Source organism: Triplophysa dalaica, chromosome 14, assembly GCF_015846415.1.
Source record: "Triplophysa dalaica isolate WHDGS20190420 chromosome 14, ASM1584641v1, whole genome shotgun sequence".
Classification (NCBI taxonomy): domain Eukaryota; kingdom Metazoa; phylum Chordata; class Actinopteri; order Cypriniformes; family Nemacheilidae; genus Triplophysa; species Triplophysa dalaica.
In genome coordinates, this window is record NC_079555.1 from 12,719,025 (window position 1) to 12,736,418 (window position 17,394).

The following is a 17,394-nucleotide window of genomic DNA, read 5'->3' on the forward strand; positions in this document are numbered from 1 at the left end:
TTCACAATAACTCAGAGTATACCATCTAGACAGATACTGCCCTCGAGAAAAATGCCCAACCAATATAATATTAATGAGCCTAAACAACCTGATTACGTTAAGTTTAACTACATCAAAATACATAGTGTTTTTTGTTATTTAAAGGCCAAGAATTGTGCAAATATTTCTTAACTGGCTTTCATTATTGAACCCTATTTGGCCATCATGTTCTTTTTGGTATTTTTCTCAGGTCTAAGCAGAATGATGTAACACTTTGGGGTGAAGATACACAACAGCAGGCCGTAACTGGATGCCAAAATGGCGAAAATCTCCACAGCCACTGTGAACTTGCCGGGTGAGCTGACATATGCTGGAACAAACGCGATCCACACAGCGCAGAAGATCAACATGCTAAAAGTAATAAATTTAGCCTCATTGAACTTGTCTGGAAGTTTCCGAGCAAGAAAGGCCAGCAGAAAGCAGACCACTGCAAGCAGGCCAATGTAGCCCAGCACCAGTACAAATCCCACTACTGATCCTACAGTGCACTGCAGGATCACCCGAGCACCAAACTCTCCTCCTGAACTCTCTGTGGGCAAAGGAGGAGCCAACAACAGCCAAAGCAAACATATGACAACCTGAACCAGTGTGCAAAAGAAGATGCCTGCCCTCTGCTGGATAGGCCCGAAGTACTGCATCAGGTTAGATCCAGGCAGAGTGGCTCGAAAAGCCACCAGCACCACCACAGTCTTACTGAGGACACAGGCGATACAGACCACAAAGCTCACTCCAAACAGGGTGTGACGTAGCATGCAGTTCCACGGCGCAGGACGACCGATAAAAACAAGTGCACAGAGGAAACAGAGTGTGAGTGATGCCAACAGAAGGAAGCTCAGCTCGGAGTTGTTGGCCCGCACGAGGGGTGTGTCACGATGATGGAAAAAGGCAGCCAGAACAGTTGTGGTCAGTGTTGCCCCAGTCACAGATAATACGGTCAGGACAACTCCCATTGTATCTTGTAAGGACAGAAACTCCACAACCTTTGGGATGCACTTTGTCCTCTCAGTGTTTGACCAAAAACGTTCTGGACACCTAATGCACTCTGTTGAGTCTAGAGAACATTATAGAAAATATTCTTTTTTTATGACACAAAGATTAAATATTTTAATCCAATCTTGATGTCAATAATAAAGTATTGTTGTTTTGTATACCTGTGACGTTACTTATTTCTCCTGCAGCACAAGGGAGGCAGTCGAAACAGCAGACAGGTTTTCCTTTTTGTACAGCTTTCCTAGTGCCCGGGAGACAGCTCACACTGCACACAGACACAGGCACCTGAATTACAGAAGAAAAAAACACCATCAACCTCATAGCAACCCTCTAACAACATCTGTCAGTGCAACAAGCACATGGAGAACAAACAAAATAAATTAGCTCTTTACAAACTTAGAAACAGGCTTGGAAATACAGAGACTGTTTTTCTTATCATCAAGAAATTCAAGCTGTTGAATATCTATATTTTGGTGTTGTACTTGTTGATTTGTTAATTTTTATTCTCTATATAAAATTCAGAATTACACAATAATGAAGTAATGATAGTGCACTTGTGTTTATGGAAAAATTCTATTTTATTCCTTGTACCACCAGCTAAAATTAATATTTTATACAATGTCTCTACACTCACACAGAATACCTATGTGTATGATATATGATATTAAATAACAAACCCAGTGTCAAAATGTTCTTGACAATTTTCGCAATTACATTTCACCAACTGTTCTTAAGCTAATTATACAGCATGTTAAAAGTCAGTGTGAGGCTTTGTGAAATGGTTTGCTTGAAAGTTTACTTATGCTGGCTTTAAAAAAAGCTATTTCTTTGAAAAGCAAATGTCTGCATTTTCATTTGTGGATTACGTTTCCAAAAACTTTAAAGCCATTATCTTTATTATTTTTTGAGGACAAAGTAAATGGATTCACCTGGTCATCCCAGCCTCCTCCCCAGACCACCCGCTCAAGGTTTATGTTCAGCTCCTGACCTGCTCCTTTTGCTACATCAAATTGACCAACATGGACAAAATTCACTGTTCCACTTTCATCTACATGCCAGTTCATAATATCATAAGAGGCAGATGGCTCTCTGTTATCTTCAAAATAGACCCTATCACCCACAGGTGTTGTGAAGTTTACAGCGTTTAAGTACTGCAGAAGCTGTGAAGAGACAAAAATAAAAACAAACATATTCAATATTTTGGTCAATAAATAAATACAATAAAATAAATAAGTTTTCATCTCTCCACTACACCTCTCTGGGTTTTATTCGGGTCACATCAGGACATTCTCCATGTTCAAATGGCCCTTTACCAGGCTGACAGTGCATCATGTTGTGAATGGCATTGGCAATTGCATACACAGCTTTATACACATTGTAAGTGACTCTCAGCTGTGAAACATCTGTGTAGATACGACCATGCTTCTCAACATTCTCTAATCCGGTGCATCTTGGTTTGTCAAATGAAGGCTTCCAGTCCTGTGCCATCGAGCACCCAAAGATTTCTTCCCAAACATCTTTTACAAAAGGCTCATTTGTCTGCTTCAAAGGACTCAGCTGGGCAAGAAAAGCATCCAGACCCTGAATATCAGCCCTGCGCAAGGCAAAGCCAATGGTACCTGCTAAAAAAGGAATGCTTGATGGGTCAAAGTATTGAGTGGTAGTGCTCCAGGCCTCTGTGGCTATCCACTGTTTGTTGGTCACATTCTGCTCCACGACTTCTTCAAACAGCACTTTTAGGTCTGGTCCGATGGCAAAAGTTACCACCACGCGAGCTGTGGAAGTCTGGATCCTCTCCACAATTCGTGCAATTCTGCTCTGCGAGTGTGATTTAGGGATGATTTCCAGATAGTCCACACAGATTGCTGTACCCTCCAGTTCTTTTAAGAGCAGCTGCAAACCACTTTTACCATAATCATCATCTCCTGCAACCACACCGACCCAGGTCCAGTCCAGCAGACGCAACAGACGGGCCATTGCCTTGGCCTGGAAGGCATCGCTGGGAACAGTGCGCAGGAAAGTGTGAAATCTGCGACTGTCACTGAGACAAGCACAGGACGCAAAATAACTCACCTAGACAGGAAAGATAAGATCAGGGAAAACGTTTTGTAAAAAGTGCAGTAATGCATATTTGGACACACTTTTTTTATTTAAACATTTTAGTTAAAATTGCTGTGCAGATCAACAGGGACAGCATGGTGTTAGCAAATATAAATAGATGGGTTTGATTTACAGGAAGCAAATCAAAACAACAAATCAAATTGATTAAAAAGAAAATACAAAAAGCTGTGCAATAAAGAGATTTGCTCATTTCCTTATACCATGGGAATATCAAACACTCCCAGTGTGTCAGCCACCACCATTGAGGCAGAAGAACGGGCATCTCCGATAATGACAGGCACCATCGGGGCTCCATTGCACTCTTCTACTGACACTTTCTCCTCATGTCCTGTTACCAAAGCTAAAGCAGCACTTAGGGTTGTGCCTTCAGCAAGGCAGGTGTCGGCTATCAGATACCCCAGAGTAACATTCGGCAGCAGGACGGAGTCCCGATTTATCTCCTCAACTGTGAAGATCATCGCTTTGAGCCAGCGGTATGAACGAAGGTCAACACTGAGAAAAAAAGTCAGAATTAGTGCAAGCTGTTTTGAGGATGAAGTACTGTCATACATAGTGGCAAGGATTTAAAATGATAATACTTTATATTACCAAACACGTTTCTCCAAACATACAACATCCAAAAAAGTAAAGTAAAGTAAATATGACTAAAATAACTTAACAATGTTTATACAAAATAAATAGGTTTAGAAGAAATGAGAACCAGATGACATTTCAGTTTCATTTAAAATAAGATCGGTCCTTTCATGAGATTGCCTGTTTATAACATCATGGTAATCTTCAAACAGTTTTTATACAACCCTGTTATTTTTTATGCTAACACTATACTCACTCCTGGCATTGAGAACCCTTTTGTAATCGTTTGAAATCGTGTTCAGGCTCTGGTGCTTCAAAATGAACAGGAAACAGACCACCAATGATCACATCTCCTTCTTTATACAAACTCTCTGACAGAGATCTACCCCACAGACCACAGGAAAGGCCAGCACCACATACTGAGACCATCTCAACAACTAACCCCACCACCCACAACCACACCATAAAACCCATCACTAAACAGAGGGAGAGAGACTGTGGGATGAGAAGTGCAGGCTCACAAATGTCCTGCAAAGATGAAGGGTTGGACAATATTCCTCTTTTGTAGACTTCATTTTGCCTGAGGCAAAACAACATGTAACAGCAGAACAGGTGAGGTAGGAGATAATTGCAGAAAGCCCTTGTGGAGAGTTATTTTCCTAGGGCCCAAAAATAATAGAAAAAACAACAACATATAATGCTTAACTATTGAATGTGGTTGTGTAGATAAAAGAATTATAACAGCAAGATATGTATACCTTGATTCATAAATAATAAAAAGAAATCCCAAAATAAACTTCATGCTGAGCGCAATAGTTTTGTTGTTGGTAGGGGTGTTAAATGATTAATCAATCGCATTCAGAATAAAAGTTTATGTTTACATAGTATGTGTCTGTACACAGTGCATATTCATTTTGTATGAATAAAGCATACATATAAATGTAATATTTGTCATGGTCATATTATGTTTGGTCTTGGACTATTTTTGTGTTCCCTCATTTTTTTTCGATAGTTATTAATTAGTTCACACCTGTTTCTATTCTCCCTGATTACGTTTGCTATTGTGTATTTAAGTCCTGTGTTTTTTTTAAGTTGTTGTGTACTTTCTGTTCCTGTTTGCGTCTGGTGATTTATCAATATACTTTTGTGAAGTTGTGAACTTCTACTTTGTGCTCACAACACATCACAATATTAAAGGGGACATTTCATGAAAACGAGACATTTTCCATGTTTAAATGCTAAAATCTGGTCTCTTGTGCATCTGTCAACTCAGAAAACGTGAAAAAAAAATCATTAACTTTTTAATGTGAGCCTATCTCCGCAAGCCTTTGAGAAAACGAGCGCTTCAGAAATTGCGCTCTTACTGACGTAAGTAGCCGTTCTTATTATAATATTTCCGCCCCTTGTTCTGAATGTGTCCACCCATCGCGCCGCCGCCATTGTTGCTTTCACATGTAAAAGTAGGCATGTAGCGCATGGTATATTAAAAGATCTGTGGTGTTTTTTTGAGCTAAAACTTCACAAACACACTCTGGGGACACCAGAGACTTAATTAACATCTAGTGAAACCATTCGAACAACCTCTCCTTTAAGGCAAAATATAAAAATCAATAAATGTTTTAAACACGCTTAAAACAGTGGAGACGATTGTGGATTACAGGAGGAACTCCCTGCACTCTCCCCTCTCAACATCATGAACAGCATTGTGGCAGCAGTGGATTCATTCAGGTTCCTGGGCACCACCATCTCTCAGGACCAGAAGTGGGACAATCATATTGGCTCTATTGCTAAAAAAGCCCAGCAGAGGTTGTAGTTCTTACATCAGCTGAAGAAGTTCAGCCTACCAAAAACTATATTCAAACAGTTTTACTCACCAGTCATAAAGTCTGTCCTCTGCACATCCATCGCTGTCTGGTTTGGCTCAGTCACAAAGTAAGACATCAGAAGACTACAGGGGAGGGTTCGGACTGCTGAGAAGATCATTGGTGCTCCCCTGCCCACCCTCAAAGAACTGTATACATCCAGAGTGAGGAAAAGGGCTCAGAAAATCACCCTGGACCTCTCATATTTACATACACACGTAGCTTTACTCTTATGTTTATTGTATTGAATTTCTTATTTTTTTATACTCATAGGCCCTTATTTAAATCATCTGTGTAACTGTTTTCTATTGTTTGATGGTCTCTGTGTACTGTTGTTGCTGATTCTGTGTACTGGATGCTCCTTTCACCAAAACAAATTCCTTTGATGTGTAAACATATTTAGCAATAAAGCTCTGTCTAATTCTATAAATATATACAATACGTGCAAATATTTCCTAAATGTATACATGTATGTGTTTATGAATAAAAAATAAATATGCACAGTACAGGGACATATAGTATGTGAACACAAACACTTTTCAATCTTGATGAATCATTTAACAGACCTAGTTGTTAGCCAGTTGTGTGACCTCAGAGACATTTGCATGTACTGTATGTTCCATTGATGGTGCTGTTCAGCCTGCAGGGAATATGGAGATAATTACAGCTAATTAAACAATTTATATGATACCAGGGATAACCTTTCGGTTTTGTTTTGTTTTCTGCTCTGAAAGAGTGATCATTTTAGAAATAGACCAGACATGTGAGCAAGTGCCATGTGCACGTGTAAAGAGATATTCAGGCCGGTTTTAGCTCAATATAACTTGCCCAGAAATATTTTAAAATACATCAGTGTCATTTTTTGTCTCAATATACACACGAGTAATGTATTCTTCAAAGGCATTCTTATAAAAGCGACATAAATATCTTAATTCAACTATAAGGCAAAGTCCTTGCTTAATCTAAGCCGTGAAACAAGGCTTTTTATACAAACGCCCTTAGAAACGCCACAAAAGAAATGCAGGGGAGATGAAAAGAAGGATATTTCTAAGTTATAAAGATATTTTCCTCTGACCTGTTTTGATAATAATTTGTTGTATTTGTAAAGTTTAAAAAATTGCTCATAACAAGAGGCCATGTCTAAAAAAAGTATGCAGTAAACTGAGCAGATACTGTTGGTAACCAAAGTTACGTAGTGTGTTTTATTGCCCTTATTCAACAGGACAGTAAAGGAATGGGTTAGGAAAGCCCCTAAAATTGGGTCACAAAATGTTTTTTAATCAATGCCATTATACTGTATGATAAAATATTAATTGAGTCGGTCAGGATTTATTTGTTTTTAGTTTTTCTGTCTTTGAATGTTTCCGAGGCCTAAAGTCAGATGTAATTATCAGTAGTTTGTCCATTGAAAATGTAGCAATACCCTTGTCATGCCAAGTGTGCTAACAAAATAGATCTAAAATACATGGAGAAAGTCATCTGTGAGTAGCATTCCCATTCATCCCATTGCACATGCCAATATACAGCCCTGGTTGTGTACAACCTGCAAATGAAATGAAAAGGTCAAGTTCTGTAGGCAGTTGGCTATTGCTCATTCTTCTCAGAATGGGCTGGTGGTTATTGAATGTTTATTGAAAAATGCAACTGTATTTATACGAGAATGTTTTAAAATACAGTCACAATCAGTTGAATAAGTTGAGGCAATCCAGATAAATTGTGTAAACCAATAAACAAATACACTGTGCACATCTATCCAGCTTCTTCCATGCACAGTGAGCATTTTTTTCTACTCATACACTATAGGTAAAGGAAAAGCTAGTAACTTTTCTTATTCTTTATCAAATTTGTCAAAAAACATGTATTATTGATCGCATAGCAACTGCTTTTTTACACCACAGAAAAGTATATGCAATGGAAAACTCACTTACTCACTCACGTTCTGTAGTTGAAAAAGCGTTTTTCAGATTCAGGGATTAGTAAATGGTGTATGCGTACGGGTCGATGACGTAATTCCGCTAAAATCTCAGCCAGCACGCCACTTTTGCTCTCATTGAATTAAATTTTTCATCAAGTGATAACGTGTTTAGTAAGAAAACGTTCAGGTTTCAGCGAACAGACAACACCACAGCTGAACATTGCAGCCTTTGTCTTAGCTTAGCATTTTATATTTGTGAATGTAGCTTGAAACGGATAGCCTGCAGCGCTTCACATTTGGTTTTTTGATGCAGTGTTTAGATAATTTGACTCACGTTGTTGACCGTAATCCTATGTGCATCTTGAAGCGACAGAGGAAAAACCTCCATTGTTTCCAATGGATGATACGTGTGCCGGATGTAACCGAACTGCTGAGATTTTAGCAGACGTACCTCATCGCTCCGTGTATATACACCCCATTCCATCTTTCCAAGCCAACTGAGAATGTAGTGATTAAATATACATCCAGTCTTTCATTAGATAAAGATTTTACTTGTTAGACTTCTCACAGAGTCACTGTTTGTCTTGTTCTTCTGGCATGTGGTAAACTGTAGTCTCCAGTTTGATGATTTGTCTTTTGCAATAATTTACAGTAACATAAACATTTTGACAGAAAAAGCCCCCTGGAGAAACCTAAAGTGCCTCGATTGATGGCACAATGTTCTCTAAAATAAATTATTGAACATACTCTACAGACCTTATATGTCATATTAATAAAATGGTGAAACACAATAACTGAAAACGCTAAAACATGTTTTTATTAAATTTGTTATTGCTTTTTCCACATTGTGCTTTTACTGTCGACAAATTAAACCAAACAGAAAGACCATTACTTTTTTTGATAACTCCAAGTGTACAATACTTAATGATACAGTACATGCAGGTAGCTATTTAATCTTAAAAGTCCTGCAATTTTATTACTTTTAAAAGACTGTAGTATTTGCACTTGCTCCTCAAACTGTCAAAGACCAGGGCACCTCTTTTATATTTCAATAATATAAACGCACGATTTATAGAAAAGAAAAGCATCCTGTTACTCTGAAAGAATAATATACTCTCATCCTCTATTAGTGCCTTGGGGGGTGCAGAGGTCCAGAGACACATACCAGACATCAGGTGTAAAGATGGATGCTGTTGCTATGGTGACACGTGGGACCAGTGGGAACATTTTGTTCTGTAAAAAGTTCTCAAGCAAAGTTAAGCAGGACTTCTGTGTTAGAAAGTGTTACAACAAGAAATCTTTAAATATTAATGCATATTTTGGTGCATTATTTTATTTATTTATGCAATTTATTAAAGACATAAATGAAAGCAGCTCAAGATCTCCCCTGCAAGACATGCCAGGTTCTAAAATCTTTGGAAAGAGTCTTAAATCAGGGACTTGACAGGACAGTTTGTACACAGTACACAGTTTGCCTGTCTCTGTCATCAACTGCATGAATAATTTACACAGGCAAAAAGGCATATTATTAATCCAACAAAAACAATCTAAATGTCAAATAAAACTTTATCACGTTTATCTTCATTTTCTAATTTTCTAGTGTTAATTCAGACGTTTGCCTTTTCGAGTAAATCAACAAAATTGGCTATAAAATGAAAACAATAATTATATAAACATTTCACGTTAACAGGACTCCAAAATGATTTACCAGCACTGTTATTTCTGTAAATCCACTTAGATGTTAAAAAAAACTTGCACTGACTAAATCCACTTTGGAATGAGATTCTTACAGTGCAGTGTCACTCATGGAATATCAGCACTGTATTACTTGGGATTTTTAAATTAAAGGAATGACATCTGTACTTCAGAACTCTTAGCTCCTAGAGCTACAACACCACAAACTGTGTCACCCAGCACATTTCACAGTAAACTCAGCCTGACCTTGATTTGTTGCTGTGTGAGAAACATTACCACCAGGAAGATCGTTCACTTCCTTAGTAGCCTACCTTAAATAACATCACCTTTTCAATGGTTATAATAATTCACCAGATTAACTTTAAATGTCTTGAATTTAATATCCTCATATCAAAAGGAGATTAATAATTTAAAACTCAGCAGGTTATCTCATCACAAAACGTTTGCCTCTGTGGTGTTTCACTTGATGTTCTGTCAACCAGAGCACCTGCACGTTCATCGTTCTGTCCTTATTTTCTCTCAAGCTGATCAATACAACATCAGAGTGATGCTTTCTGTGATCCTGCCTCAGGCATGTTCACGCACACAAGAGTCTGTGCACAGCATCTATTTCCCCACACCTCTAATGTGCTGGAAAATGACTGTAAATAGCCTGAGGGCTCTGGAGCTCAGTTCTGCTCCGCTAATGGCTGGTAATAACTCATTTTTACCTCAATCATACTAATCCTCGCATCTACTTTTGCATTAGTTTGTTATTTTGCCTCTTCATCTGCTTCACTTTTTTCATTTGAAATGGAAAATTACAAGTCATCGCTCAACGCGATTCTTAATATATGCTGTTTTTGCAGCCGTGTGGTTTGCAGTGTCCACAACACGGCTGAGAGTTCATTACATGGACTCTTAGTGGAATCTGGAAATAAGATGTTGACTACACAAAGATATTAAATTAAATAATAATTCTGTATTTAATACTATGTCTTGTCAACCTTTTTAACATTTTAATGATATAAAATACGTTTTATCTAATGAGCTAAGTTCTATGTAACAATACTGTGAACGCTTGTATGTTAAAACACTTGTGCTTAATGTCTACATGCACATACATAATCTACAAAAATGGAGATCCCTTAGTGTTCCATAAGTGACTTTAGAACTTAAACCGAGTGTGCAGTCTTGATTGAAACATGTTCCCATAATACCTCAATAATAATTCCCTGTATGCTTTGTGCTTTACACGGATATATTCATTTCATTATTATATGTTTCTTTGATTCACTCAGGCTTGTCAAGTCTACAGTGCAGGCTCTCTTCTATCCTCACTATCTGCCATCAGAGATATGGAACCCAGGCACCACAATGGGACAATTCATGGAGACTAACAGAAGTCTTTGTTCAGCTCGATATGATGACTAATAGCTTTGGGATTCCTAGGGCTAGAGTTATTTCTGATAACCCAGCTATCTCTATTAACTGAATGGAGACTCTATTGGGACACTGCAATACAGGGGATGTTGTCATGTTTCAGGCAGAGAAGGCTGAACGGGAGTATTGTTTCTGTAGTGTTTGTTCTATGGGATTGGGCAACAGTAGTTTTATTGGGACATGTAGAGATTAAAAGAGTAAATTTGGGTTGGTTTGTGATTTTGTAAATTAAAGTATTTCTGTGGACACACAGTTGCTCTATTACTCTTAGATTGTGTTGTTTATTCTGTTCTGTGAAGGGCCAGCAGGGCTCTTGTCATCATACAGAGAAAGAGAACGAATGAATCAGTAGGTGAGACACAAACATTTAGATCTTTACCAGCTTCTTGATGAAAATGAAAACAGTATCTGTATGCTGTGATACTTGCTTTGAGTTTAGGATTATTTGTAAAAGAAATTAATGTTGTAAAGAATGAATTGGTTTTTGTTTGTGCAGAATGTAACAAAACGTGGTTGGAAATTCCAGCCAACAACAGCCACATTAAACATATGACCAGCTGAACCAGTGTGTAAAAGAAGACGCCTGTCCTCTGCTGGATAGGCACGAGGTACTGCATCAGGAACAGCATCACCACCACAGGCTTACTGCGGTCACAGGCGAACAGATCACAGAGCTCACTTCAAACAAGGTGTGATGAAGCATGCAGTTCCACGGCGCAGGACGATCGATAAAAAAAGTGCACAGAGTGTAAGTGATGTCAACAGAAGGAAGCAGCTCATAGTTGTTGGTCCGCACATATTTCTTTAACTGTGGTAAAAACCTTTGAATAATTCCAAGTGTTCACCTATAGTACTTAATGATATATGTTGTATATACAGTAATATTTATAGACCTATATGTTTATTATATGAAGAAGACTGGACTAATTGAATGATGCTCTCAAACTGTTAAAGACCAGGGCACCTCTTTTGCATTTCAATGAGATAAATGTGGCTGGTTTTACACGATTTATATAAAAGCATCCGGTTATTCTAAAAGAATAATATGTGCGCTCTCACTCTGTCTTATTGAGTGTTGTTAACCTGAAGTGATCATGAGAGTGCTTTGGGGGGTCCAGAGGTCCAGAGACACATGCCAGACATCAGATGAAGAGAGGGATGCTGTTGCTATGGTGACAAGTGGGACCAGTGGGAGTTTTTGAACATTTTGTTCTGTAAATAAGAGCAAAGTTAAAAAGGACTGGTCCTAGGTGTTACATCAAGACATATTTTTTTTATATTAATGCATATTTGTGTACATTAAATATTTGATTTATACCACTTTTTCAGAAATAAAAGAAGCATCTCAAAAGCGCCCTGCAAGACAGTCCAGGTAACAAAATCTTTGAAAAGATTAAAAAAGACCAACATCCTTAAATCAGGGACATGGCAGGAAATTAAATGCCAACCTTTGTCCTTGTACCCTGTGACACATCACCAGTTTGTGACATGGATATACTCTATAGGACCTAATGCAAACTGACATTTAGAAATCCCGTCTGACTCCATCCTGTCGCCCAGTTTCAAAGCTGCATTTAATAAGCGGTACCCGTGTGAAAGAAAATAGTGTTTTACCTAATAAAACTACATCAGGCTAACATAAAAGTTATCAGGTCGTAAAATATTCCACACCTGCAGGATAATCAAACGAATGAGATTCTAAACCTGTTTATGGCTTGTGGTTTTATATGCTCTTCACGTTTATTCAAAAATATGTATGCAGGCCTTTGAGGTTATTAAAAATTTTAAGAAAGCAGCACTTTTTGCTGTATAGAGGTAAAAAATATCAAGATATGTTATCACTTCTTAACCCCAAATAGTGACAAAAAATGTCCAATCTGATTCACGATTAAAATCGTACAAGGCATTAATCAAGCAAATTCCAAGTTCACAGAATCTTTTAATATATGCAGTTCCTTCTCTCGCCACATGATGCCGTTGTATCGCCCATTATATCGCTTTAATGCAAAATGATTACAAATGAAAAGCACGAACACAGGTTATCAAACCAACATTTAAACATTTTTGAAAAAGCTTCATGTTGTATGTGAAATGAGTAGTTTGAGAATCACCGCGTTTCTCTGGCTCATTTTTGTGTCAAATTTGTTTGTTTGTTGCTAATTGACACTTTTCTCTTGTTGTTGTTCTTTCACTCCACCCCATTCACGTTACGAATTCTGTTATGACAAGCTTGTTCCTCTTTTTTTTAATAAAACATGATGAATTACATAACAAACGAAAAACAGTGACGGCATAAGCAAACACTGAGCACTTAGGCTGAATAAAAATTAACTATTTGAATTGGAGCTTATAGTTGCTCTCTTATAAATATGTGGCACACATTTTAACAATATTAGAGCAATAACAGCTCGAGTGTGAGTAGATGAAGAAAATGTTTTGTTTTGGGATGAACTGTAAATGATCAATCTTTACACGCTTGCATCAGTGAATCAGTAGTGGTCTGCAATAAGCTTGTGAGAGTTTTGTTGAGTTAAAATCCCAAGTTAGTTTAGCCCAAAATTACAGACTGCAGCCTTAACAGTCAATATTTCTTTAGACTTTGTGAACGAATGTGTGTTTTCTGTAGGCTTCTTGATAGATTGCTGTGATTCATGCAAAGAAGCTGCTAAGAAGTAACAATAGAAGATTTAAGATATGCCATGGACTCACGCCATCGCATGCCACTGTCCCCACACAGCACCTCTTCAGCCAGGGGTCATGTCACTAGTAAATCCACATGAAGGGGAAAAAACACACAGCCTACAGAAGTGAGATGTTAGCGATGGGCGCAAAGGACACAGTGACAGATTTATTGCTGAAAGCTATTACTGAATGGTTTTCTGTGTAGCAAAACCCCTCCTCCTCTTCTGAGAAAACTAGCCTGCTTATTAGTGTGGGGTTATTACCAGTCATCTCTGGTTGGGGAAGGTCATAGCGCTACTGTCATATGGCGTGTCGTTTTAAGCCCTGTAGGTCTTGAAACTGCACATCGTTTCACTATGATGCGCATAAACATTGTCAGTGACTCGCCAACCTTGTCAGGTGTTTCTGTCATGTAGTTTGGCCTCTTGACACTGTATGACGACTTTAAATCTTAGTGTATTGAAATAGATCTTAGGTGTCTGTATATGTACAGTATATTCTTTTGTCAACAGAAGATTATGATTACTCTGTCAGGGTTTACAATATTTTATAATGGTGAATAGCTGATTTGAGATCAGTGGTTCTCAACTCTGGCTCGCGAGATAGATTTTTCAGACAGCTTTATTGCCAAGTGTGCTTGCACACACAAGGAATTTTCTTTGGTGTTGGAAATTAAACGCATCTTTTCGTGAAGACTTTGCTGATCTTTTTCAATGTGCAAGTACATTTGCTCATTGTGCTGTAGTGTATATCATTTATATGGAATGTATTGTATGCTTGCGCTGTTGTTTTATTCTCAGATATGCTTTTATAATGTCTAAAGCCGTTCCCTCACTGTACGATTTACAGACTATATACCAATAATGCAGCATTATGATGTTTTGTTTGAGAAGGTCTTATACAGTCTTCTGCATAGAAACTGGACTTGTTAGTATTTAATGGTTTTCTGATTCTAGCGATATGTAACACCTGCATTTGTGAATGTATCCCATCAGGTGTAAAATTGTTCTATCAGTGTGCATGACTGGGACAAGATGTGTCTTTTGTATCCCCTTGAGAGATCTGTGTCAACACTTCATGAAATTCTATTGTTCTGTACGGAAGGTACGGCATGTCTCGTCTTGCTTTGTAAAACTAGACGACAGACTCCATATATTCATTGGAAATCTACCTCGTGACAATAAAATAAAACATGTATTAAAAAAATCTGAACCGTACTCTGCTGTGACTACAAGATGTGCTTGGTTTTGCTTGGCCTCAAATCATTGGATTACATTTCAGATCCAAATGATCTCATAAAAGTGTGTAGTTTAATGAGTGTCAATTAAATGATTTTCTGTGATGAAGTCATTATTTACTGTCTGCCTGTTCTCTTACAAGCATGCTTTGGAAAGGGGAGTAAGACGAGATGCATTTATTTCCTTCTAAATAATGAGATATAGGAAACTACATTTTGTCCCCATAAAACAAAATAAAATCATTATGTTTCAGTTCAAAACCAGCAAATGTATCATAAGCGTTCATCAGCCTCACATAATAATAGAATAGTCATTAAAAAGAGCCCAAATTAATAGAAAACAAACATTTTACAGAGTGATGAGCGTTTGGTGTGGTCATGGCTTTCAGTTCAAGTTACAGTCCTAACTGCAACCTGTCACCCGCATAAGCGAACACATCGGTTTTCTTTTTTGTCAGGTGGGTGACAGCTTGAGGTATTTTTAATCGTAAAGGTACGGAAGAGATCTGCAGGATTGAGATGATGAAGCGAAGAGAGGAAAACGCTGTGGTGATGCTTTACGATGTGCATGTGCACTTTGAAGCGCTTTGACCTTTGCATGTCCCCACGTGGAAGTGTGGACCACAACTGACTCTTGCCGAATGATGTAAGGCATTACATAGAGAAAAATAACAGTGTTTCTTTTCACCGGGTCGCTTATACGCTTCGCCACAGTCTCCCGCGGTTTGCTTGCCTGCCAAAGAAAACCTTTATCTGAGTGGCAATGATCCTGCGAAAAGAAAATGTGCAACAGAGACAGGTTTTACATTGACAGTTTATTAAGAAAACAAATTTCTCTTTAGAGGATTGCTTCATACAAAGTATCTAAATACAGGCATCTGAGGTATATCTGTCTCTGGAGATTTTGGTGGTGTTGGACTAAGCAGTGTTCGAAAGCATTAAGTTGCCCACTGGACAAACATGATTTTTTTTAATTGTGGTGTTTTTGACACAGCACAAAAAAGCTTTCTGGAAAAAAAAGGTAATTTATGTATTTTGTATTTAACCAATGCCTCCCAAAAGAAATACTTACGCTTCTTCAAAAACATTAAAACTGTAACTAATCACTAACAAATCACAATATATCAGTTTTAAAGGGAAAGTTCACCCAAAAATGCATGTCATTATTTACTCTCTAGTTATTTCAAACCGGAAGGACTTTCTGTCTTCCGCAGAACACAAAAGAAGATATTTTGAAGAAAGATGGTAAGCGAACAGCACCGGCACCCATTCACTTCACAAACCAATGCAAGTGAATGGGTTACCAACATTCTTAAAATGATCTTCTTTTGTGTTCTGCGGAAGAAGGAAAATCAAACAGGTTTGAAACGACATGAGGTGAGTAAATGATGACTGATTATTTACTTTTGGGCGAACTATAACTTTAATAAAGGAAGTAAAATAAAAAGTTTAATCCATTTGGCAGTATGTGCCATTGCTTATGAATATACTAAGGGTACCCTCTTAAAACTGTTGTTTTTTCAAACCATTGTTGTGAAAATATGGACAAAATCGGTTGTTGTTACTAAACCATAGTTACTTTATAACAGAACGGTTGGTTTTGTCATATTTTACCCAACAATGGGTTGAAACAAGCTAGCATTTCTGCATGTTTGGCCCAGGTGTTTAGAAACTGTTACTGTATCAGTTTTTTCAGACAAACACAATATCACAGAACGCAATTGTAAAAATCTTTGGCATTAAAAATCCATTGTGTGCATGGATTGGTCTCAATAGAACTAATTTGGCCTTGTAGCCTTCATTCAACATCAACAGATGTTTTTAGTCGATAAAGCTGGAGAGGCTGCAGATTGTTTGTCACAAGCACACCCGTTCATACAAGCAAAAATCAAGGCCAGCACATACAATGGAAAATGAAAAACAAACAAAATTGGACAAACTCGCATGCCAAACACATTCAAATAATGTAAGCAGACCCCTTTCCTAACACCGTAACTGGTGTCATGAGACAGTTCGGGATTTCCAGATCAAACATTCGGATATATTGTATATAAATGTTTCTTAAGTATAATGTTTTATGATCCTTATGACAATTTTCTAAGGAAATCACAAATTACAAACAAGTCTAGATATTTTAAATTCCATTGTGCTGTATACAAATTAGATAAATCACTTCTTTTGAAATAAATGAATATACATAAACATTTTTCTTGAAATAACTGTCAACTCCCATTGTATTACACATAATATTTCTTGGCATATCTGTGTGGCGTATAGCTTAGTGAATCTATTCTGGATGACCGATGTTGATACAAGCAGTTGACGTACAGTATACCGATGTTGCGATAAATATGAATATACTTAATGCTACTGATATTTCCAATTCACAGTTTTACTTGAAATTAACATAATGCGATAAAAAAAGACCTCTACATAACCGTCACCTTAGATTTGACATATTGTATGCGAACAGTAAGAGCCATGGATTGGGTAACGATCTTACAAACTAAAACTGCCTGTTGCTTATACGTAGGTTTGTATTGAGACAGCTCCCCCTCTCTGTGTATGGCTCAAGTGCGCCGATGGAGTTGAGTATAGCGACCCTAGCTTACCCTGTTGAGAATACAGCTTCTGCTATGGTGATTTAATACTGAGTGTTGAGAGAGTCTACGGACCACAGGCCCTCAATAAAACCCTCATCATCCTGTCCACCAGTAATCACCACACCCGGCAAGTCTTTTCAGGCACCATATAGTCATTTTTCTGGCACTGGAAGGCTTTGGCAAACTCTGGGAAGTTCTGTAATGACCCAAGAACTCTGTAGAAAAAGAAATGGCATGGTAACATTGTGATGGGAA

General features: G+C 37.8%; 3 protein-coding genes across 3 annotated transcripts in view; 1 reads left to right on the top strand and 2 right to left on the bottom strand.

The window, feature by feature from the left end:
* LOC130435844 (uncharacterized) overlaps positions 1 to 17,394 on the top strand; it is a 476,195-nt gene that overhangs the window by 271,868 nt on the left and 186,933 nt on the right. The window lies entirely within an intron of this gene.
* Positions 192 to 4,179, bottom strand: LOC130435837 (extracellular calcium-sensing receptor-like). Its single transcript, XM_056766686.1, has 6 exons — positions 3,980 to 4,179; positions 3,351 to 3,642; positions 2,284 to 3,102; positions 1,959 to 2,189; positions 1,191 to 1,314; positions 192 to 1,090 (listed from the first exon to the last, which is right to left on the bottom strand). Exons 1-6 carry the CDS (start codon positions 4,150 to 4,152, stop codon positions 192 to 194), a joined length of 2,538 nt encoding a protein of 845 aa, XP_056622664.1. The 5' UTR covers positions 4,153 to 4,179.
* Positions 15,333 to 17,394, bottom strand: part of LOC130435832 (neprilysin-like) — a 30,672-nt gene continuing 28,610 nt past the window's right edge. The window contains exon 23 of the mRNA XM_056766683.1: positions 15,333 to 17,354. Within this exon, the coding sequence (XP_056622661.1) occupies positions 17,255 to 17,354 (100 nt within the window). The 3' untranslated portion in view covers positions 15,333 to 17,254. The remainder of the gene's footprint in view (positions 17,355 to 17,394) is intronic.

Coding starts and splice junctions, on each gene's coding strand:
- LOC130435837 (XM_056766686.1), bottom strand. CDS start 4,152: ATGGTCTCAGTATGTGGTGCTGGCCTTTCCTGTGGTCTGTGGGGTAGA. Junction 2,190..2,283: donor CCCGAATAAAACCCAGAGAG/GTGTAGTGGAGA, acceptor GTCTCTTCACAG/CTTCTGCAGTACTTAAACGC. Junction 1,091..1,190: donor AGAAATAAGTAACGTCACAG/GTATACAAAACA, acceptor AATGTTCTCTAG/ACTCAACAGAGTGCATTAGG.